This window comes from Cnephaeus nilssonii, assembly GCF_951640355.1.
Source record: "Cnephaeus nilssonii genome assembly, chromosome: X".
Taxonomy (NCBI): Eukaryota; Metazoa; Chordata; class Mammalia; order Chiroptera; family Vespertilionidae; genus Cnephaeus; species Cnephaeus nilssonii.
The window spans coordinates 6,010,336-6,035,640 of NC_137071.1; the positions used below are offsets into that span (position 1 = coordinate 6,010,336).

General features: G+C 40.0%; 1 protein-coding gene across 8 annotated transcripts in view; it reads left to right on the forward strand.

The window, feature by feature from the left end:
• REPS2 (RALBP1 associated Eps domain containing 2) overlaps positions 1–25,305 on the forward strand; it is a 185,952-nt gene that overhangs the window by 86,453 nt on the left and 74,194 nt on the right. For 5 of the 8 annotated variants that reach the window (XM_079764421.1, XM_079764424.1, XM_079764422.1 and 2 more), the window contains exons 6-11: positions 4,647–4,782; positions 8,594–8,657; positions 10,625–10,767; positions 17,280–17,374; positions 23,339–23,408; positions 24,777–24,830. In XM_079764421.1, the coding sequence (XP_079620547.1) occupies positions 4,647–4,782; positions 8,594–8,657; positions 10,625–10,767; positions 17,280–17,374; positions 23,339–23,408; positions 24,777–24,830 (562 nt within the window). The remainder of the gene's footprint in view (positions 1–4,646; positions 4,783–8,593; positions 8,658–10,624; positions 10,768–17,279; positions 17,375–23,338; positions 23,409–24,776; positions 24,831–25,305) is intronic. The other 3 variants (XM_079764423.1, XM_079764426.1, XM_079764427.1) reach the window with 1 other exon arrangement.

Genomic DNA, 25,305 nt, shown 5'->3' on the forward strand with positions numbered 1-25,305 from the left:
CCATAATTTTCATTTTACAGAACAGAAAACTGCACAGGTCTGTCTTTACTTTGGACCTTGCTTGAAGGCTAGATTAGTTAGGTTAACAGCTACTATAACAAACATGTCCCACTTTTAAATGATTTAACCACAATAGGTATATTTCTCACTCATCTAACAGGTTGGTAGGTAGCTTTCTGCCACATGGTGATTCAGGCTCCAGAACTCCTCCTGTCCCGTGACTGTGCCATCTCCCATTCTGCGGGCCAGTGGGTAAGGAATGCATAGAGGAGTGCTGCAGGGTGCTAGCCCTGCCTGGGAGTGGTGCAAGTCACTTGTGTTCACATTGCATTGGCCAGATCTCCGTCACATGGCTGTACCTAACTGCAAGGGTACCTAACTGGGGGGCTGGAAAATGTCATTCCTGAGTGGGTAGCCACTCAATGACAGTTTTTGCTACTCCAGATGGTTTGTTTATTAAGGCACCTAAAATACATTGTTGTAAGGTCGTTGCAACCTTGGATGAAATGGCTGGACTCACAGGCTGCAATTACAGGATGCTTCCAGGGTGGGATTGTATTCTAAACAGAAATGTTCTATCTTTGAAAAAATATACACACCCTTCTGAAGTTCCCCCTGACAATGCCTCCTTGCAATTCATATTATTCAACTATGCTTGATTTTTAAGATACTTCAGGGATAAATGTCAACTTTGGGGATTTTATTAATAGTATTATTTTTTAATGAGTCTTTTGAAGTCCCTTTCATTATAAACAGCCTGTTTTCCCCAGAGATAATAACTTACAGTGCAAAATATTTGCATTTCACTTGAAACAAAACCAAGGGTTTGAATGTTTTAAATATAAGCAAATCTAATTCTCTTGCGTCTAGAGAAACTGTATAATGAACCATATGTTTGTGACTTCAGCAGACAGATGTAGACGATTTCTTTCTCTCTCCTTTTATTTTTTCTTAAAAATGCTGGCAGAGCTAAAAATTGGCAGCAAGCAGCATATATCTCCACCCAGCCAACCAAACCACTGGAGCTGGAGTTGAAATGGGGGAGGTCTCTTAGGGCGTATGCAAAACTGGAGCTTTTCTTGGTTTTGGCTTCTACTTGGAAGCCCAGGGTCCACAGCTCACCCAGCCCTGTTTTTCGATGCCTTCAACCTTAGCAATTAGACATTTTGTCTTAGGTGACTGACTTTGTCTGAAAAGTTAGGTTGATTTTTGTGGTTGACTTTTGGGTTCATCTGGATATGGTTCCATGTCTCTGGGTCCTGCAACGAGATGCCCCCCTAGGTGCTGACAGAAAGGTCATCCCACTGCTAGAATGGGCCTTCCTCTGGTGGTGGCCATAGGGCTTTTTCCTCTTACTCCTCCCATAGCCCTGGGGTCACCTTGACCTCTGGTTGGGGTTACTGATATGGCCTTAACTAGTCATTTCACCTTTAGTGTTAAAAAATATTTTCATTGATTTTAGAGAGGGAGAGAGAGAGAAACATCGGTGATGATAGAGAATCATTGATTGGCTGCCTCCTGCATGCCCGTTATTGGGGACCGAGCCCAAAACCTGGGCATGTGGCCTTGACTGAAATTGAACCCGGGACCCTTCAGTCCACAGGCCAACACTCTATACACTGAGCCAAACCAGCTAGGGCTTACCTATAGTCTTTTCTCCTCCAGTCTCCTCACTGAAGTGTTCTTTCTGTAACTCAAATCTGATTATTTCAGTGTCTTAATATTTATCTTTGGTTCCCTATTTTCTAGATGCAGTCTACTAGTAAACCCCTTAACCTGGTGCACCTGGGCCTTTGTAATCCGGGACCTGCTTTCTGTTTGGACCATCTTGAGGCAATTCCACTAATATCCTCTCTGCACTGGTAGCCTAGTCTTTCTATATGTAGCCCAACCAAGCTACTTTCAGGAGATGGCTATTTTTTCTTATATATTGGGTGTTTTTGCAAATGCTGTTCCTTTTTCTTGCTTTGCCATGCATGTTCTATAGCATTGCTTTTCAAAGTTGACTGTGCTTTGAATCACTCGAAGGGCTTGTTAAATCACAGATTCCTGGGCCCCACTCCCAGAGCCACACCAGCCACTGCGCTTTTAAACAGAGGAATCAATCACTTTCTTCTGTCCATTCCTAATTTCTGCTGTCAGAATAGACCCGAGAGACCTGCTAAGAGGCCACTGACGCCACTCAGGAGTGAGGTTATGTGGGAGAGGAAGTAGAGTGAGCAGTGGTCCTGGAATTTGTGAAAGAACAAACATGGGCTGACATTAACAACAGCAACTGAATATGGCATCTTCAGTTCCTGGAGGGAAGGAATGAATTCCATGGGAGTAGTAGTTTCCATGTCAGAACCAGAGAACACAGCAGTCAACAGCTAGCACGGAGATATTGGCACCTTCATTCCCAGGACAGCAGTGGCACAGAGCTTTCTACCTGTGTCCCACCAGCTTTGTGAACCATCTCTGCTTGCTTAAATTGTTCATTCATAGATGGTCATTCTTGTCTTGCCGGTCCGTGCCCAGCTTTTTAGGTCCCTTTACTCCAGCTGTTTCTGTCAGTGTTGACTTAGAGGGCAGAGCTCCTGTGAGCTCTACACATTACCATATGGCCAGGAACACAGTCCAGCACATGTTGACTACCTCCACTCTGGGCTCTGCCCCCTTTTCAGACAAAGTCAGTCACCTAAGACAAAATGTCTAATTGCTAAGGTTGAAGGCATCGAAAAACAGGGTTGGGTGAGCTGTGGACCCTGGGCTTCCAAGTAGAAGCCAAAACCAAGAAAAGCTCCAGTTTTGCATGCGCCCCGAACCCGCTCAGACATCTGGGCTTCTTCAGAAAGTGCTACCTGGAGCATTTGAGTTTGGTTCTGGAATCTGGTTGGAGCATTTGGGGAAGTTGTGTGGTCCATCAGGTGCTCAGACTGACTTTTGATCTTCCTTGCTTTCTTTATTTATATTGTTTGTTTCTTACCAGAATGAATAGGGGGTTTCTGAAAACAATTCAGATGGAAGCAACCCAATTAAAAAAAAAAAAAGCTCAATATGCCAGAGCGTGGCTTTGAACAACAGATGAAAAAGAGGGCAGTTGCCCTGGCTGGTGTGGTTGATTAAGCATTGTCCCATGCACTGAGAGGTCTCTGGTTCAATTTCTGGTCAGGGCACATGCCCAGGTTGCAGGCTCAATCCAGGTGGGGAGTAGCCGATCAGTGTTTCCCTCTCTCATCCATGTTTCACCTCCTCTCCCTCTCCCTTCCTCTTGCTCTGAAATCAATAAAAACATATATATCTATTTTAAAGAGGGCAGTTATTTGCTGACTGCAGGGGTTCATTGAAGGGTATGGGCTCCTCTCAAGTCTTCTAACCCTCATTTCCTCATCTGGGAGAAGGATAATGACACCTGCTTTTTCTACCTCTCAAATGTTTTGAGATGCTGTATGAGATAGGGATGTGTGAAATGCTTTGTAAATTTCAAAGAACTCTGAATTTAGGGTATTGACTTAATGGATAGTGGCTTCCAGGGCATTTAAAAATGGTTTGATTTACATTTAGTAGAAACTCGCCTGGTATGAAAACTTCAAAGCTGACATCTCAAGGTTATATCACAGCTCAAAGTTTTATAGTCTCCTGTCTTCTCAGAATGTCGTCAGAGGAGAGCCAGGTGTTTCTGGGAAGAATTACTTACTGGAATGGGGTGTGTGTATTGGGGGAAAGTAGGTGGAGATGGTCTCCTGCCTTTTCTAGGGATAGTGAATACAGTGCCTTCCTAATTATTAACTCTTTGATAGTGTGTTCATAAGTGGCAACCTGGTAGCTTATTAGCAATAAAACTTTTTCTTTCCCAATCTCTGTTGTCCTAAAGGCTTACCCTCCTTGTTCACCTCTTGGTTTCATGAAGGTATCCCTTTGTAGTAGCACCGTAGCCTTAGAGTAGATGGGAGGGATAGAGCAAAGCCCTGGCCGCCTCCTCCCAGAATCACCATTTTTGCTTCTTTCCCCACACCATACCCAAGCTTTGTTTTCTTCATCTTTTCTGTGGTTCTCTGTATCCTTAAAACCTCAACTTTGGCTTGCACTCCCCCTAGTGGCATGTCTGATGCACCCCTGTTACTCCATTTGTTGTGGAACCATCACAGCTCTCCTTTCTATTCAGCTCTATTACTAAATATTAATCCCAATTCACAAATGCCGGATGAGAGCTTGCGTGATCCTTACTTGCCACTTAAGTAGGACATGGGAGGTGGGATTTGAATCGGAACTTTTGATTCTCAGATTTATACAATGGGAATGCCTCAGAAAAAAGGATTATATGGTTATAGCTTTTCTAAAGATTTTCTTTTTGTGTTTTAAAAAGAATCGGTTATTTTACTATCTACTCAGCTATCTGAAAAGATCAAAATGTGGCAAATAATCTTTTTACCCTCCTTCATTACATTGGAAACACTTTAATCACTCACGAAGTGTTCAGTATTTCACTACAAAAATATAAACATAATGTCTGCCCTTCAGAAGTTTACATTCCAGTTACACGGTGTTTAAATTATTCCATTGAGGAAAAAATTGAGTATAATGCATAACCTTTATTGGTGTTTAATATATCTACTTCATCTCACTAAAGAGAGATGCTCTGAGCATTTGCTTATTTACTTTTAAAGTCCTTTTCAGTGGAGAGAGAACCACAAGATAACAGTAATTACCCGGACGAACCGTGGAGGATAACAGAAGAGCAGCGGGAGTACTATGTCAATCAGTTCAGATCCCTTCAGCCAGACCCAAGTTCCTTCATTTCAGGTAATGAAGTCTGACAGGTGAGAATGTGGGTTCCAGGTCATGGTCTCATATAAATAACAGTACACATCTTGAGAAATAGTTTACACAAAATGAGTATGACAGCCTTCTGTGACTTCAATTTATTTCCCTCTAAGATCAAATTTCTTATTAGCTATAAACTATGCAGAAAAACACTTGGCAATGACATTTAGAAAATGATGTTTCCGTTTCAAAGGGTTAACTCAGAGTTTGGTCTGGACCTTGTGATTTATTAGCTGGAGCAGTTTTTGAAATGATAGAGCGTGGCACCAAAGCAACATCTTTAATTGCTTACTCATTATATTAGAGTTAGAGAAAGATGTAGTATAACCTTCTACAGCTAGCATTACAGTCTCCTTATGTTATATATGCCTTAAAAGTTCAAATTCATGCTCGTTTTCTTTGGCTCAAGACTTCCTCCTCTGGTTTTTCTGAGAGAAATTAAAATATGGGAGGAAAATTGGCCAGCATTTTTATGTCCACATGTCAGTTCTTTTGGGCTGTCTTCAGAAATATGTATTCCTGTTGCATTCTCATGTAAAATTCAAGCCGAGAGGAATTGATTTAATTCCTCTGTGCCTACATTTTACTGGGGTGAAGACTAACCAAACAGTGAAATAATAGAGTCTGGAATAAAAATTCAGAAAACTTTCTTTTTGTACTTTAATTTTGTAGAATAACAATATGTTCTTGATAATTGTAACTTGACATTGAAGTGAGGACTAAGACTAATTTTCTCTTGTGAAATAAGGTGTGTAATTGAAATGTACTTATATAGATGCGACCATCATTTTCTGATTGATGATAATGGCTTGATTGAAGGCAGACTATTGTAGAGACAAACAAATTAATGTTAACAACATGATTTTAAAGAAATAAGGAGAAACAGATAGTATGTACTGACTATTTGGTAACCATACCCATTGCTTAAGTGAGTTTCTTCATAGTCTATACAAATGATTAGACAAATGCAAATAGGTAGCTGTTAGGAATGTTTTTAGTTTCTTCAAACTTTTTTATTTTGAAGAATTTCCAAAGTAGATATAGCTGGAGTGGCTAGTATAACAAACCCCTATCACACAGCCCCAACAATTTTGTTTTATCTATATCCTCTCTCACTCCAGATGGTTTTGAAGCAATTACCAGATAATTTTGTTTGAAAATGCGGGGTGGGCAAAAGTAGGTTTACAGTTGTGAGTACATGAAACACAGTTTATTCTTGTATTATTTATTAATTACTGTATTATTTTCCATACAGACAACTGTAAGCCTATTTTGCTTACTCCTGTATTTCAGGATGTATCTCTAAAGATAAGGACTCTTTTAAAAATATAACCACAGCCCTAGCTGGTTTGGCTCAGTGGATAGAGCGTCAGCCTGTGGACTGAAAGGATTCCGGTCAAGGACACATGCCGGGTTGCGGGCTCAATCACATGTAGGGGGCGTGCAACAGGTAGCCAATCAATGATTTTCTTTCATCATTGATGTTTCTATCTCCCTCTCCCTTCCTCTCTGAAATCCATTAAAAAACATATAAAGGAGTTCTCTTTAAGAAAAGAATAAAAATATAACCATAATGCATTGGCACACATTAAAATAGAAGAACATGAATTCCTTAATATTATTAAGTCTTCATTGTTCAGATTTCCCTGATTATCATACAAATGCCTTTTTAAAAATTTTTTTTTATTGATTTCAGAGAAGAAAGGAGAGGGAGAGAGCGATAGAAACATCAATGATGAGAGAGAATAATCGATTGGCTGCCTGCTGCAGGCCCCACACTGGGGATCAAGCCTGCAACCCGGGTGGTGACCTCCTGGTTCATAGGTTGATGTTCAGCCACTGAGCCACAATGGTCAGGCAGCTCTACCCATTTTTATATTGGGTTACTCGTCTTTATTTTGCAAAGATCTATATATATATGGTGTGCTACTATTATATCCCTTAGATATCAATGCTGTGTGTAACTCTTGAGAGTTCTGAGAAAATTGAGAGAATGAGGAGAGAAGTGAGAGATCTGAGACTGAGAGATTTCTTATAATAACAAATCTGAATTGATGTTTTGATGTTTGACTGCTGACAACTTTTAAGCCTCCCCTCTCCCTTGTGTGCCCCTCATGTGACTCCCCAGCAAGGTATGAAAATGGCTGCAGAGAACAAGGAAAGGAGGCTGGCTTGGAGTTTCTATAGTGGTTGGGGGTGGAGCTGCGCTGGAGGGTTTCAAACTCATGGTTTGAACTTTTGTCAGTACTGGGGAGCACTGGGGCTTTCTCATTAGCTTCCCCTTTTGGCAGGGAGCAGCCATAGCACAACTGAACTTGTTAGCAGTTGGCTCCCCTATGAGCTCCACCTAACCTTTCTGGGATACTATGGTACAACAGTCTCTACTCTCTGAAGGCCAATCACTTTGGGTTTGGGCCTAGTGTGATTTGAAGAAAGGATATCAAGGGGGAAAAAGAAGAATAACATGAGGGAACATTGTCTATAGCTGGTAAATAGGCTTTCAAGACATTTCTGACAAATGTTTGACAAGGTAGTTGCATTGATGGCCAACAACCATATGTCAGCATTATTTTCGGGCTACTTTTGGGGAGAAGGCTTATTGGTTTATAGGGTCCTTTGCCTTTGATCCTTAGTAAGCTATCAAAGGAAAATAAGTCTGCTTTGGAGTCCATTATAATTAACTAGAGGCCTGGTGCACGAATTCGTGCATGGGTGGGGTCAGGCTAGCCCACTCCAATGGGTGCCAATCGGGCCAGGCCAGCAGGGGGGGGGGAGGGGCCGGCTGTCCCCGCCCATGATAGGTAGGGGGGCCAATTGGGGGCCAGGCTGGCCAGGGGGAGGGGCCGCGGCCCTGGGAGGTTGGCCAGCCCCCACTCAGGCCAGTTGGCCGGCTGCAGTGCACATTATAGTGACCAGTTGTTCCAGTCATTCCAGTCGCTCTGGTATTCTGGTTGCTTGGCTTTTATATATATATAGATTGTTTTAAGGCCAATTAGAAGACTTGTCATTGCCATGGAATGACTTTTGACTTTATCTGCTTAACATAGAGCTTGGGGCTTTTATTTGACTATTCTTTGTGTTAGAATTGAGGCTTTTGAACTTCGAAATTTTTTTGAGAGTTGGAAGCATAAAAATTTCAATCTCAATAATGGTTGGGTCCAACATTTTAAGTGTAGTTGAGACTTTAGTGCAGATTTGTTAACATGTAAAATGGAATGAGTACTTGATTTAAATTGATATTGGTAAATTTACAATGATTAAAGAAAGTAGCAGGAGGTTCCTGGATACGTTTCTTAAAGAGCCACCAAAGAGCTTAAATCTCACCAAAACTCTTTCCCAATAGGCCTGTCTTATGTCTGTGTGATAAGATTAATGCCGTTAATTTTTTTTTATTTTTTTGCTATTTTCTACCATGATTGTGTATTGATTTTTATTAAAAGTGCTTGACAGGTTTTTACTTTAATAATTTTGAAATTTATCTTTTGAATTTTTAGTAAAATTTTGCACATTTTCAGTAAAAGTAAAGCAGGAATTAAATCATATAATTTACATGTTATAATAAGTGTTATGTCATTGCTTCTTTGCCCTATTCTAATTTATATATTCTTTTAAAAGCTGTTCACATATTGTTTTTAGACACATGATTTGTATTTGCTTTAATGAATAAATGTTGTGCTTGTGGTTATATGGTAGAGATTGTTGAAAGAAAAAATGGTGATTCATTGACATTAAATATAAAAGCTGCTCTAAATATTAATTAATAATTTATTTAAACAATGGCTGTTGACAGGTTCAGTGGCCAAGAACTTCTTCACCAAATCAAAGCTTTCCATTCCAGAACTCTCCTATATATGGTAAGTACAATTAATGCCATATGGTATGATATAGTCATCCATATTCATTCTTTAGTTCCTACTGTTGCATTTTAAAAGTCTTATTTCTTGAATATTTTTTTAACAGACTAAGAGAGTGAAGAGAATTTAAAATTTTGTTGCTGTGAAAATTAAATAAGTTATATGAAAATCACAATGAACAGTATCTGGCACATAATTAGCTATTATTTAAAAAAGTAATTTCCTAGTTATTATCCTCATCTAGATCCCTTTTCAGTCTAAGTGATTGTGTGGGCATATGAGAATTTCCATCTTGTGTATTTTATTTTCATATTTTTCTGTTTGGTGTGATGCAAGTAACCAGAGGACCTTGAAAAGTATTCTTTATAATATTTTATGAGGCCAGGTGAAATGTCTTGGAATTAAGTTAAATTTGACTATTCTAGCTGCCTGTAAATTTAGCTGGACCCTAGTTCAGAATTGCAGCTGTGGAGTGTATTGTACCTTACTGCTTAGCTGGCCACAGCCCTGACTCCAAAGGGCTGTGCTGGGACAGTCCAGATGGCTCCATTTGCATTTATGAAAATGCTTGGTGCCTCCATAAACTCGCAGCTGCGTGTGGGCTGTTCTTCCTCCTGACTGGGCAGGAGACTGTGCTGCTATAAATATATAATTAAAACGTTGGAATATTTATGTAAAACTTTTTTCATGAGATTCACAAAAATTATGATATCATTTTGTCATGTTTTGTGCATTTTATTGGAAAGCTACTGCAATAATCCTTGTACATGCCAATGTACCTAGGATCCTGAGCTAGATTTATTCACCAGCAATATATTCTACCGTATTCTTTTTATAACAAGCCTTATGTTAGATTTTAAAGCGAGAGGAAAAAAAGAAATGATCATTTTTTAGACGAATACAATCTGTTTTGGCAGAATTCCCAGTCTTACCATAATTGGCATGAGGCTTCCTATCTTTTTGTGGGGACATATACATAAAAGCTGAATGATATTCTCTCCATTCAGCGTTGGCAGCACTCTCCTCAGCCTGGGAGCTGCTATTTCAGGGCTGGTACATATTAAATATTTGGGGGAGGAGGATGTGAATGGAGCTTACCTTCAATATTCTTTCTTTCAGATAGTAACACATTTCTAGTACACTTTCATGTCTTATGTCTTTACTTGTTCTAACAAGTATACTTGTCTCTGTACACTTAAGAGACGGGTTGAGCTTAGAAGGTCTTAGTTACTTTGGCAAATAGGTTTCTTTTGTGCTGAGTAAATAGGTCTGTGCCTTTCAGTGGGAAACAATGACTGAAGCAAAGATAAGCCTTTTCAAGACTCTCCCTTTCTTCCTTTCTGTCTTATCTGGTTCCAGCCTTCCCTAGTTGCTAGTTTTATCTGAAAACATAATTCAACCAGTATTTATTGAGCTTACTTATATTTTCCCAGGAGAGGATTCTCAAGCAAAATTTCGATACAACATTTGTGTGACTTGAAAAGTTCAAGGTTTTTCCTTACAGCTGAAAAAAAATGAAGCGCTCATTCCTGAGCTCCAGTAACTGTATAATGGCTGGGGCAACTGTAAAAGGGCCAGGGCCAAGCCCTTCCTCCGACTGTTTTGAGCACCAAGTCAGGAGCTCTTCATATCACACACTTACTGAATGGCTGTCAACTGTGGAATTCTGGGCAGCATTTAACTTTTTGTGCCATATATGCTTTTCTTGTATACTTAGGGTTGTAAAACAGACCTATCAGAGACCTGAAGAACTTACATTTTTGTTTATAAAGTACTATTGATACCAGTGCTGTCTGTCATACTTTTTCTTCCTCCACATGGCCCCCTGAGATTTCACATGGGTTTGGGGACTCTGCAGGGTCAAAGAAGCATCCAGGAACCCGTGGGAATTGTGTTTGCGTGCCTGGGGATGAGCAAATTTTCCTCTAAGCCCAGTGTGAGGTACTCATGACATCTTTTATATTTAGGGAACTTAGTGATGCTGACTGCGATGGAGCCCTGACCCTGCCTGAGTTCTGTGCGGCATTTCATCTCATTGTGGCCCGGAAGAACGGCTATCCACTGCCCGAGGGCCTCCCTCCAACTCTGCAGCCAGAGTACCTGCAAGCAGGTAAGGCCTCATCAAAAATCTTAAACCCTAGACATTTTTCCATCCAGGCCTTACAAGAAACTCTTGTTTCTTAAATGGTGTCCAGATAATTTGGGGAGTCCTTGGAATCTACAGTTATTGTCCTTTAACTGATATTAGACTTTTGCATCTTATAATATGAGTAAAAGGGATGATCTGGGTGTGAGTCATCTGTTACTTTCATTCTACTGGTAGTATTCTCTGGATGGATTTGAACCAAAGTCACTTGCCCTTTCATGAAAATTGTGGCATAGGTAACTCCTAAATCTCCCAGCTGATATAAAATGAAGAGGAAGATCTTCCTATACAGCCAGGTGCTGACTTGGCGTCTTTAGGCACATCCCAGTGTCCCCAAGTGGCCTTGGGCAGGGAACTGAAATAGAACTGTTATACATAATGAAAAAGTTAAAAAAAATTACATAAGCAGTGAAATCTGCAAAGTGCCGTAATCGTAAATATACACTTGATGAATTTTTACATATGTTTGCATCCATGTAACTACGATCAGATAATGATTTAGAACATTCCAGCACACCAGAAGGTTGGAATAGAACTGTCTTTCCCATTAATAAAACAGTTACTCCACAAACCCTTTGGATAGGAAATATATCCAACATTTATATCAATTCCTTCAGAAGATTGGACAAATTAGCAGTTTCTCTTGCTCCTTTCAGAGGCAGTGGGCAGTGATCTGATTTCTGTTATTCAGAGAAGTATAGCTTTCATAGAAAGAGTCCAGAAACATCTGGTGCTTTTGACAAACTTTCTCACTTTTTAGGCAGGCAAGGTCTTTTCAAAACATGAGAGCTAGTCATGGGTGATTATTGACAAGACGGAGTAGTGTCAAAAGAAAATGTGATTAGTCATTAATAGAGTATAAGTTTTGTAGTTAGATCTGGAAAAGGCCTTAGATGACCTTATCTTGTCCTCTCCTCATAATAACACCATATTCAAAGTGGTCAATGATTAATCTGAATCAATCTTGGGGTCTCTGACTCTGAAATAAAAAGTCTGTCATTTTCTGTATTAGGTAGTGGGAGGGTGGAGAAGGTTGAGCTGACACTTGAAGGGAACAGACCATGTATGTGGCTGAAGCCAGTGACAGGTAAACATGTTAGGAAAGAGTGACCCATTCTGGGATCTTCCCCAAATGCTTCCATAAAATATATGAAGGGTAGGTTTCAGAGAACAGAAGTTACTACCCATTTCAGAGCTCGGGCTTTGCCAATAGCAGCTGCCTTCTGACTACAGCTGGCTGTAACTCCAACATGATACCCTTCCTTGCAGGTTGGGGAAGACTCTCAGTGATCCCCAGGAACTAGTTTGAAATTGGGCAGAATTACAAATTTGCTCTATTTCTTCTTTGGTGTCTCTCTCTCCATCTCTGTTACCCCCTACCCCCCTCTTCTTTCTTCCCCTCTCCACCTCTTCCTCATTTTCCCCTTCCCTCTCTCCTCATCCCTCTTTCTTTCTTGGATTGAGGCAAAGAAGCAACAGTATTTCTCGGGCTATCTTGGCAACTGAAGAGCCCAAGTGCCCATCAGTAGATGAGTGGATAAAAAAGCGGTGGTACATTTTACACCTTGGGATATTATGCAACAGTACAAAAGAAGGATCTCTCACCCTTTGAGACAGCATGGAGGGACCTGGAGAGTATTATGAAAAGTGAACTAAGCCAGTCAGAGAAAGATAAGTATCACATGATCTCACTCATATGTGGAATCTAATGAACAAAGTAAACTGATGAATAAAATGGATGCAGAGACATAGAAGCATCAAACAGACTGTTGAATCTCAGAGGGAAGGTGGGAGGGGGGGTGGGTGGGAAGAGATCAACCAAAGAACTTGTATGCATATATGCATCACCCATGGACACAGACAATAGGGTGGTGAACATTTGGGTCAGGTGCTGGGGTCGGTTTAGAAGAGGTCAATGGGAGAAAAAGGGGGACATATGTAATACTTTCAACAATAAAGATTAAAAAAAAATTAGAGCGCAGCCAAGAGGCATGTCACTTCATTTGGAATGAAGCCCTTTGGTTCTTCCTGATCTTCTGTGAAGGTTGTCAGCATGCATTTATACAGAAACAACCGAGGAATCCATCACATACCCTTCAATTAAACAAAAATCGCACATCATTTCCAAAGCTGTGGGATCAATCTTAAATAATATTTGTAGAGTTTGAATAAAAAAACACACGAGAGACCTCATAAATCCCTATCAAACTCAGTGGTAGTATATTTTAGGCAAACCCTGAGGGTTTAGCTGTTAACTTCATGTTTTATCACCCATGGTTATCTTTGTATATAGCTCAAGAAAATGGCCAGAACTTTCTAGATCTCTGTGCTTTTAGACTTTGAAATATGAGTGGTCCTATTGATTTGGGGAGTTCATTTTTATGCTATCTCTTTGGCTTTTTAAAAAATTCAGCTCCTGTTCCAACAGTCTTCTAATTGATCTATAATCACTCTTTTAAAAACATCGAATCTTTGACAAGATTAGTGAAAAGCATAACTTTGGTTGATACCATCATGCATTCACAACTATATAAGCTTCTTTTCAATAAAATAATGAAACAGGAATTGTATCTGATTTCCCTTCTAACAGTGACAAAGGGCTGAGTTGGAAGGAAATGTTGGATTATTTGGTGCCTTACACATGGGCCTTTTGATGTTTTTTAAAAAAATATATATTTTATTGATTTTTTACAGAGAGGAAGAGAGAGGGATAGAGAGTTAGAAACATCGATGAGAGAGAAACATCGACCAGCTGCCTCCTGCACACCCCCTACCGGGGATGTGCCTGCAACCAATGTACATGCCCTTGACCGGAATCGAACCTGGGACCCTTGAGTCCGCAGGCCAACGCTCTATCCACTGAGCCAAACCGGTTTCGGCTTGATGTTTTTTTTTTTTTTTTATGTCTAGACGATGAGGTGGATTCTGGTATAGATTTTTACTGTAGTTGATTAAAAATATTTCAGTACTTACTATGAGAGGCACTGTGTTATTCTCTCTGGTCATCCTATCTAATAAAAGAGTAATATGCAAATTGACCATCACCCCAACACACAAGATGGCCACCCCATGTGGTCAAAGATGGCCGCCCCCATGTGGACACAAGATGGCCACCACAAGATGGCCGGCAGGGAAGGGCAATTGTGCGTGATCAGGCCAGCAGGGGAGGGCAGTTGGGGGGGACCAGGCCAGCAGGGGAGGACAGTTAGAGGTGACCAGGCCGGCAGGGGAGGGCAGTTTGGGGGGACCAGGCCTGCATGGGAGGGCATTTGGGGGGAACCAGGCCTGCAGGGGAGGGCAGTTGGGAGGGACCAGGCCTGCAGGGGAGGGCAGTTGGGGGGAACCAAGCCAGCAGGGAAGAGCAGTTAGGGGCAATCAGGCCAGCAGGGGAGGGCAGTTAGAGGCGACCAGGCTGGCAGGGGAGGGAAGTTTGGGGGGACCAGGCCTGAAGGGGAGGGCAGTTGGGGGGAACCAGGCCAGCAGGAGAGGGCAGTTGGGGGTAACCAGGCCTGCAGGGGAGGATAGTTAGGGGCAATGGGGCTGGCAGGGGAGCAGTTAGGCGTCAATCTGGCTGGCAGGGGAGTGGTTAGGGGGTGATCAGGCTGGCAGGCAGAAGTGGTTAGGGGCAATCAGGCAGGCAGGCAGGCAGGCAAGCAGTTGGGAGCCAGCAGTCCTGGATTGTGAAAGGGATGTCCGACTGCCCGTTTGGACATCGAGGGGTCCCAGATTGGAGAGGGTGCAGGCTGGGCTGAGGGACAACGCCTCCCCCCACATGCAAGAATTTCGTGCACCGGGCCTCTAGTAATGCTGTATAAAAGAGAATTCCCACCATCATGGAACTTGCTGGCAGTTAGAGGATTGATGTTAAATAAACTCACGTATGTGTAATTGGAGCCAGTGGTAGGTGCTATAAAGGGGAAGTACAGCTGCAGTAAGAGGGTACATGACCTTAGGGAAGACTTTCTTAAATGTCTGAGCTGAGACCAGAAGGATGTGCTAAGGTCTGTATAGGTGAAGAAGGGGGAAGAGTGGGCTCTGGTAGAGGGGACAGCAGGTATGTTGCAGAAGCCCTGAGAGGAACCTGGAGCAGTTCAGGCCACAGTGGCTGGAGGGCAAAGAGCCAGGGTGAAGGGGATGGGGCTGAGGCTGAAGAAGAAGGTGGGGAACAAATCTTGGGAAATGATGTTTACGTGTTTCAAGCAGGAACTGAACTGACACAATCAGATTTGCTATTTGAAAGAATCCTGCTGGTTTTGGACCACAGAGCAGGTTTTGAGGAGTAAGGGTGGAAACAAGACCAGTTATGGCAGTAGTCTAGTTAGGAGCTGTGGGGAGGTTGACACTGGGGATATGACAATGGGGATGCAGAGATGAGGACATGCTGGAGGGAGATTTAGCAGTTAATTGATGGCATTTGTAGTTTTTCAAAGTGTTAGCTTTTTACCCAGCAAGAGGGCCTCATGATAAGGTATTAGTCATGCAATTCTAGTGAGATCACTGATAAACTAGAAAGAGAAATCTTATCTTGGATTTCTGCTCTTGGGGCTGGATTGAGAAATAGTACTTGGAAAAGTGTTTTGCTGTTTTTATCAAAGAAAGAGTGAGACCACCTGGTATAGTCAGAAAATCACCAGGGTCCATGGTTTGCCCATCCTGATATCAGTGAAATTCAGACCAGAATAAGCAAATGAACAACTTAATCTACTTGAACTCAACTGTCTATTGTAGTTGTTACTCACTGGCCAGTACTTTACTGCAGAAGGAAGTTGGTATTTCAAACCCTGGTGGGGATGGAAGGGTGAGAAAGGATTAACAACAATGCCAATTCATTTTAAGCACTTGATTAAAAACATTTTTTAAAACATGATGGAGGCTTCCCCATACCAACAAGCAATTCTTGTGTCTGAGAACTCAACTCAGTTCTGAGGCTTTCTAACTAGAGATAGAATCAGATTCCACACGTACAGAGCTCCACAAGACTACCCTCCTCTTCACATGCCAGTAATAAGTCTTGGTTGTTACTGTGCCTCTGACCAACTGGCTATAAATTACAGGCTTCTACAACCCACTCCTCAGGCTTAATTAATTTGCTAAAATGGCTCACAGAACTTAGGAAAACCTATTTACTCAGTAGATTACTGATTTATTATGAAGGACATTAAAGGAACAGCCTGATGAGATGATGAAGAGATATAAAGGGTGAGGTCCTGGATAAAGGAGCTTTTGTCCTCATGGAGCTTGGGTCCCAACACAGTGGCACATGGAAGCGTTCTGATTCCCTAACATGCAAGCTTTCCGAAAAAAAAAATTTTTTTTTTAGTTTTTTTATGAAGACTTCATTACATAATCACGATTCACTAAGTCATTGGCCATTGGTGATTGATTCAATGTCAAGCCTCTCTCCTTCATGGGAAATAAGAGGCTGAGGCTAGAAGTTCCAGTCCTCTAACCACATGGCAACCTGGCTAACGTTCTTTGATGGGTTTCATCATCTCATTAACATAAAAGAGACACCATTGTTGCTCTCATTGGAAATTCCTAGGGGTTTGGAAACTCTGTGCCAGAAACGGGGAGTAGGACCAAATATATATTTCTTATTATAAATCATAATATCACACATGGCATTAAATTTTTGATTTCTTAATAGCTGGTCTTGACATATTTGATTTGTAGCTTCTGTTTATTGTCTACTCCAATCTGCTTTTCCTCTTTGGAATATTGACAAATTTTCTAGTTGTTGAGACAGATCTTTCTTAATTACTTTCTGACACAGTGATGAAACAAGCCACTTCTAAGAAATAGCATGAGTGTTAAATAAGTATTAGCTTACCTAGTGGTATGATTTTTCTTCATGCTGATCTAGTCAGCATCTCAACTAATAGCCCTTGTCACTGTTCTGTATTAGAAATTCATAACATGATTATTATTTCCTCTCTTGTAACTCAGCAAGAACCTGTGCTATTACTTTTGTTACTCCTTCTAACCAAAAGAAAGGAGTATTTCGTAAAATTTTCTTGGGTACATACCATCATAAGATTCTGTTTCCAACAAGAATAGCTAAACTGTAGTGTTTCCTTTATTAATGTTTATAGTATTAAAACTATTACCATAGTTACTACTATTTAAAAATGATGCTAGTAGTATATAGTTAAAATTCAAGTATTGTGATAGCAATAGTTAATATAGAAAACAACTATGTTACAACATGAAATGCTAAAGACCATTTAGCAGGACTGCTGGCAATTGAAGTCCCTGTTCAACCATTTACCAACTATATGACTAAGTTGTTTAACTTCCTGGTTCCTCAGTTTTCATCATGTGTAAATGGAGATGATAGAAGTTCCAGATTATATATATATATGTAAAATTTATATCTCAGCATGATGAGTGCCATAACTAGTTGATAGGAGCCAGCTGATTTTGTTGTTATAACAGTGCCTGCTATGACTATATGTATTCTTTTTGTTTCTTCTTAGCCTTTCCTAAACCCAAGTGGGAGTGTGCGTTATTTGATTCTTATTCTGAGTCCATGCCAGCAAACCAACAACCTCATGACTTGAATCGGATGGAGGTAAAAGATCTTCATATGTAAATTAGTTAAGGATGTATTTAGAATTAAACCCATTAGCCTATGTACTTTACAAATTCTGGAAAATCTACTTTTATAACATTTTCTCTTCATAGTTAGTTCTTACTTTGGGGCTCATCCTTTCAAATTTTGACCCCGGGCATATCTATAATTATCTTTTTTACTTTCTCCCTAAAACTAGATTTGGTTAAATAAGCAAAATAGTCTCTTGACTTTCTAGAGGTGAAATTGAGGTATAGCCAAACTAAGCCTGAAAAATGCTAGCCAAGTTACTTACTTTAACCAAGCTTTAATTTCAAAGTAAAAATTGTAAAGTTGTATTTTTAGTAGCTGAGTATTAACAAAATATAATGAACCAGAACAGTTTTGAGAGGAGGTTTGAAAATTATATATGAGGGCCCAAAACCACATTCAAAGCTGCCTTCTCCCTCAGGATGTTTAGCTTTTGGACCAGATGTAGATTGATTTGGATGATCCCCAAGAGAAACCAGAATTCCCACCATGGTGGGCCATTGATGTAGGTTCTTAGCCACATGCTTAGTATTCCTTCAGTATGCATTGATAAATAGTTGTTATAGTTACTGTTAATTTCAGCACTATCATCCTCATCCTCATCATGATTGCAATGATAACAACTTATGATACCTACTCTTCCTGTCCTAAAAATCTAGAGGTGTTTAATAAATGGAGGTTTATTCACAGGCTCCTATTACAGTTCTCTGACCCTAGTTAAAACCATTGCAAGATGATAGAAGTCAAAGGCAGTATACAGGGGCCATTTCTTTAAGTTCTTATAATTGTGTGTGATTATTATTTTCCTGCTTCTACAGTGCTCCCTCAGTTAACAGCCCTCTTGGCCTCTCTGCTTCTTTTTCTTGGAGTCATAGCCTCCATGTTACTTTCCTCAACAGATTTCTACTTGTGGGAAAAAGATGTAATGAAAACTGACTTCAGGAGGTGTGATAGATGTGCTTTTGAAGACATTCAGCCTTTTAAATTTCTTTTTCTGTATATTAAATATGATGGAGAAACATATAACAAACATATAACCACTTTAAATTTTATATTTTTATTTAAAAATATATTTTTATTGATTTCAGAGAGGAAGGGAGCGGGAGAGAGAGAAACATCAATGATGAGAGAGAATCACTGATTGGCTACCCCCTTCATGTCCCCCACTGGGGATCGAGCCCACAACCCAGGCATGTGCCCCTGACCAGAATCAAACCCAGGACCCTTCAGTCCGCAGGCTGTTGCTCTATCCACGAGCCACACCAGCCAGGGCCATATAACCACTTTTGATGGTCCTCAGTCTACTCTGGGGCTGCTGGCCGTGTCTGGAGAGGCTTGTCTGTCAGGCCAGGACACACAAACTCCATAGCTCTCTTATGTAGTTGCCCTGTTTTTTTGTTTGTTTTTGCTATGAGTCCCCCTGCTTGTGTAAAATTAGGAGATTGTTAGGTAATTTACTAAAAAGTGCCATAAATTATTATTCTTGCTGGATAAATATTTTGTTCCAGCTTGCCATGGTATCAGATGGTCTTTGCCCTTTCAACAGAGACAAATAATGCTTTTTTTGGAGAAATTAATTAGTGACTTACATACACATGGACCTTATGTGCAGCTAAGTTTTATATACTTTTATAACCTTTAACTGGTTCCTTTGAGGGGGTAGGTTAAAAGCTACCTAGTCTTTGTTTTGTCCTATCCAAACAAGAAAGCAAAAGAACAACAAAAAACTCCCAACAAAACTGTTATTTTTAAGGGTGTGGTGCTTTTTGATAATGATGTAATAAACAAAATTCAGGGGTTAATTGATGGTTTGGTCATTTGAGCAGTATAGGTCAGAATTTAATAGCTAATGATTAAATATTTCATATTCTTCTAAACTGTTTCATTCATTGTTCTTTCTCCACCCTTTTAATCTTTCATGAATGCGTGCATGGAGTTTAAATAGATCTTGGTCATCAGCCCTGTGAGGGATGACTCCATATAGGTGCTTGTGTTAGGAATGAAGCTGTAGCTGATTCAGGTCATGAGAAGTTTACTCAGCAGTACATCTTTTTCTAAAGACAACAGAGCTGTAACCATGTTCCGTCAAGATATATAATTTCAGGTATACTTCTCTTAGCAGAGTTTCTTTTGTGTACACCTTTACTGAGGTATAATTTACATACCATACTCAATTAAAGTATACAATTCAGTGGTTTTCAGTATATTAAAAGCTATGCAACCATCACTATAGTCTAATTTTAGAGCATTTTCATCACCCCAAAAAGAAAGCCTATATTCACTAAGTCATTCACTATTCCACAGGCCCCCAGTCTCTGATAATCACTAATCTATTTTCTGTCTCTGAATTTGCCTATTCTGGACATTTCATATAAATAGAATCATATAATACTAGAGGCCCAGCGCACGATTCAATCGTGCGGGTAGGGTCCCTAGGCCTAGCCTCCTGTGATCAGGGCCATCTTCTGCCTGTTCGCCAGTCCCCAGGCCCAATGCTGCCTCCGCCGCCGCCACTGAGCTGCCAGGCTGTTGGGATCACCAGCTCATCCCCAGCCGCTGCCGCTGCTGCTGGGGCTTGAGGCGCTGACGAAGGGGAGCACGGCAGGGGATCCGGGTGCCGACAACCGGCTCCCCGCCTCCGATGGCAGCGGAGCTGGGCAGGGGATCCGGGTGCGGACAACCGGCTCCCCACCTCCGATGGCAGCGGAGCTGGGTGTCCAGGGTGTCCGAGGCAGCCCCCCTCAGCAGCCGCCAATCCAGCCGTTGAGAGGCGGGGCGGGGGGGGGGCGGGAGTCCCGAGCCTCTCAATGGCCGGATATGCCACCCCGAGTCCCGCCCCCCAGCCTCCCGCCGCCCAATCGTGGGCGTAGCGGAGTGATGGTTATTTGCATATTGCCTTTTTATTATGAAGGATGGGTCTTTTATTACTGGATTCTTTCACTTAGCATAATGTTTTAAAGTTCATTCATGCTGTGTCAGTGCCTCATTCTTTTTTATTGCTGAATAGTATTCCATTGTATGGATATGCCACATTTTGTTTGTTCATTCTTCAGATGATGGACATTTAGGTTATTGTTTCCACTTTTGAGCTGTTAGGAAAAAATGCTGCTATGAACATTTATGTATAAGTTTTTTCCCTAATTTTTGTTTTTCTAGTACGTTTTTATTGATTTCAGAGAGGGAAAAGGAGAGGGAGAGATGGATAGAAGCATCAACGATGAAAGAGAATCACCAATAGGCTGCCTCCTGCACACCCCCTACTGGAGATTGAGCCCACAACCTGGGCATGTGCTCTGATTGGGAATCAAACTGTGACCTCCTCGTTCATAGGTCGATGCTCAACCACTGAGCCACATGGCCAGGCTATGTACAAGTTTTTGTGTGAACATGTTTTCAATGATCTTGGATATATACCTAGTTGTGGAATTGTTGGATCATGTTATAACTTGTGTTTACTTTTTGAGGAACTATCAAACTGTTTTGCAAAGCAGCTGCACCATTTTATATTCCTCCACCAGCAATGTATGAGGGTTCCAATTTCCCCACGTCCTTGTAAATACTTATTACAGTCTGTTTTATTTTAGCCATCCTAGTGGTTTTGATTTGAATTTCCTAATGACTAATGATGCTGAACATCTTTTTGTGTAGTTATTAGCCGTTTGTATATCTTTTTTGGTGAAATGTCTGTTCAAATATTTTGTTTATAAATTGGGTTATTATTGAGTTATATGTGTTCTTTATGTATTCTGGATATAAGTTCCTTACTAGGTATATAATTTGCAAGTATTTGCTCTTTCTTTGGTTTTTCTTTTCCCTTTCTTTATAGCATCTTTTGCAACACAAAAATACTTTGATGAAGTTCAATTTATCTATCTTTTCTTGTGTTGCTTGTGCTTTGGTGTCATATCTAAGAGACCATTGCCTAATAGGAGATCATGAAGATTTACTCCTTTGTTTTCTTCTAAGAATTTTATAGTTTTAGGTCTTACATTTTGGTCTATGATCCATTTTGAGTTAATTTTTGTGTATGCTGTGAGGAAGAGGTCTAACTTCATTCTTTTGTATGTGTATATGGATTATTAGTTATTTCAGAATTATTTATTGAAAAAACAATTTCCACCATTGAATTGTTTTGCACCTTTATTGAAGATCACTTGAACATAAATGTAAGGGTTTACTTATGGATTCTCAATTCTATCCCATCTATATGCTAGTACATATCATTATGCTAGTCATTATGCTGGTACATATCACATTGTCTTGATTACTGTAACTTTGTGGTAAGTTTTGAAATTGGGAAGTGTGAGTCCAACTTTGTTCTTCTCTTTCAAGAATATTTTCACTATTCTGGATTCCTTGCATTTCCTTATGAAATTTAGGACCATATGGTCAAATTCTGCAGAAAAGTGAGAAGGATTGCATTGAATCTGTAGATGAGTTTGGGGAGTAGTGCCATCCTAGCAATATTAAGTTTTCAATTTATTTAGATTTTTAAAATTTCTTTCAACAACTCTTTTTTAGATTTCTTTTTAATATACATTTTCTACCGCTAAGTCATATTCTTCTACTAAGGATCTGGTTTCTAATCTAGATGGGAGAAGAAAATGACAGAAAGGCAATGTTGAGATACATTCTTTGTTCCATTGGAGATAGTAGACTTTGAATAGGCAATTACATCTGGATACTTCATCATAATGCCAAGAATGACCTGCCTGAGAATTAAATCCTAGATCAGATTACTACCAAGCAGTACTATAACTCCATTCTTTGGAACAGTTTAAAAACAGAAGTACTGTTTATCTCTCGGGGATTGTTCAGATTCTGAGAGGTAAACCAGTTAACATTTTGGAGCACCAGTTAGCTCCAGGAATTTACCCTACTTCCTTTAAGTTTTAAAATTTATTTCTTTATTTGATTTTTTGAATATGTTTAAAATAAAAAAGAATACCAAAAGGCATATAGTGACAAGTCCTTCTCCCATCTCTTTCCTCTATGTACCCAGTCACCCTTCAATTTGTAGATATCTTTCTAGGATTTGTTTATATATAGCAAATATGAATATATTATTCTTTAATCTATCAGAAGTCTTAGAGTGCATGTTAATTGAGACTTTATAAGAAATAAATTTATAGTAAGTAGATTTTAACGTAATTTTAAACTAATCAATATTTGATCAATTTGGCTATTCATCTTATTAGTGTAAGTGAAGACTTTTCTCATAAGTGAGTTAGGAGGAAATTTTGTTCTGCTCATCAGTAAAATGTTCTTATTCCAGGATAAGGAGGCTATTTGAATCAGGGTAGAATACCCTCTGCTTAACAGATCCTGGCATATACCCACCTTATGGGGCCACTTGTCAGAACCTCTCTTTGCTTATGAAAAAGCACATAAATTACAGGTTTGTTCTTTTTTTTTTAAATATTGTTTTATTGATTTCAGAGAGGAAGGGAGAGCGATAGGGAGAAACATCAATGGTGAGAGAATCATTGATTGGCTGCCTCCTGAACGCCCCCTACTGGGGGGATCGAGCCTGCAACCTGGGCATGTACCCTTTGCCATAATCGAACCTGGGACCCTTTAGTCCACAGGCTGATGCTCTATCCACCGAGCCAAACCGGCTAGGGCACGGGTTTGTTCTTGACTGAATGGACAAATGCTACAAGAGTCTCTGGCTGAATCCTACACGGGATTCAGATTTAATATGTGGTCTATACATATGCCTTAATCTGAATGTTTATTCCTCTATGCATATATCTATTTCAATACAATTAACTATCCCTCACTAGGAACCTAAAAAAAATAATATTAAATGTTAGGGTTTACTGAAGACAGAAATATTGGCAAGATATATTGCTTTTAAAACATTTTCATCATATGTGCACATCATTTAATTTCTATTCAATCTGTATAATTAATTTTCTTTCCTTTTCCAAGAAGTTATCTATTAAAGACGTGGCTGACTTTCCTGTTTCTACCCAAGATTTGACTGGTGATGACAAACAAGGTATGAAAAGAATGAGTTTTTTTTCCTTTAGGGACATTCTGCCTATGTTTTGTTTATCCACTTCTATTGGAATGGTTGGCTTCTAGAGCACATGAGGACATTTATCAGTACATGAACACATTTGGATGGATTAAGTAGTTCAAATTGTCCCAAACTATAGTTCATAAAATGGTAACAAGAGCTTGAATGTCCAAGGCCCCCCTAGCTCATTGGCTCCTTACTCACTGCTGACCCTCAGGCTATCCTGACTCCTTACATTGGAATCTGGTCATACTAATTAGGAAATGACTGGAAGCTGAAATACTTGAGAGCTTAGCATCTTATTTTGGCAGATGTGATCCCAGAGCATCGATACAAATGTACATATGTACCAAGCTCTAGTCTATGAGGAAATTATCTTCTGGAGAGAGTTTCTGTCCCTGGGCTTTATCTGTGACTGTGGGGCTATGATAAAGCTTTGCCTATCTTTCTGGGTGGATGAGAAGCAGTACAACACAGTGATCCATGTTATAGCTATTACCAAGCACAGAGATAAGTTGGCCTGGGAATATCGAGAAGAGCAGGAGGAATCCCCCCTTGACTCCATACTTCTGTATAATGCTTTATAATCTACCACATCTTTTCTCATACACTATCTACCCAGAACTCACAAAATCTAGTGGAGGGTGGTATGTTCATCGCCTAAAATTTAGAAATGAATAAACTGAAGTTCAGACTCAGTATGGATCATTTGCTTAGTAAGAAAAAGAGAGAGGCCCTGGCTGGTTTGGCTCGGATGGTTGGGTGCCGTCCTATACACCGAAAGTTTGCTGGTTAGACCTGGTCTAGGCACATGCCCGGGTTGTGGACTTGATCTCCAGTAGGGGTCGTGCACCAGGCAGCCCATCAATGTCTCTCTCTCTCTCTCTCTCTCTCTCTCTCTCTCTCCCTCTCTCCCTCTCCCTCTCTCTCTCCCCCCTTCCTCTCTCTAAAAGTCAATAAACTATTAAAAAGAAAAGAAACAGAGAGGGGATAAGAACCAAGATTTTCTCTCAGGCCAGTGCTCTGTCTAAAAATCATTGAAGCTATTTTAGGTTTTATTGTTGAGACCTGCCATTAATGCAACTTGGTATGGGAGTTAAACATGAAAAATAAAATTTCCCTTAGGAAACAATAGTTGCATGCTTGGGAGAACTTATTTTTATACTTTAAGAGTTCTTTATTGTTTTAGTAAGTGCTATAGCAGTTATAGAAGTTTGTAACACCATTTTCATAAGTGATGACTAGAGATTCTTTGTTTTAATGTAATCTGCCAGAGAAATAAAGTGTTATAGTTTTCTCACCTCCCCCTCCTTCTCTCTCTGTTCTTTAAAAACAAAACGTCACTAGCTTTGAAAAGTACTATGGATGAAGCCTTACCAAAGGACACATCTGAGGATCCAGGTAGGAGAAAACTTTCATTTTAATATATGTATGTAATTATTTCTAATTAAAAAATCTCCAGTAGTTCTAGTGAGTAGAAGATTGGCATATCTGTGATAGTATGTATAATTCTCTTGAAATATTTGTTTTGTGTTTTATTACAAAGAATTTTTTTTATCCCTTCCCCCTTTTCAGGTATTTCTTCTTAAATTCTGAATTTAGGTTTTACTGAAAGGATCATTCAGTTTGAATCTAGTCTCATTGTTACTAAGTGTGGAATTGAGAAAGCTTGGAGTTGAGAGGATTTCAACAAGCCATTGAAATTTCTGTGTAGAATGAGTTGATGTAATAGATCAATTGGAGGTCTGCAGTTGAAATCTTCCATTTCCAAAGTAAAAATCTCAAATATTTTTATTATACTTTACCACCAGGAAGGCAAATAAGTGTTCTTACATATGGAGTGGATTCCAAGGAGAAAAATAAAAGTTGTGTTTGC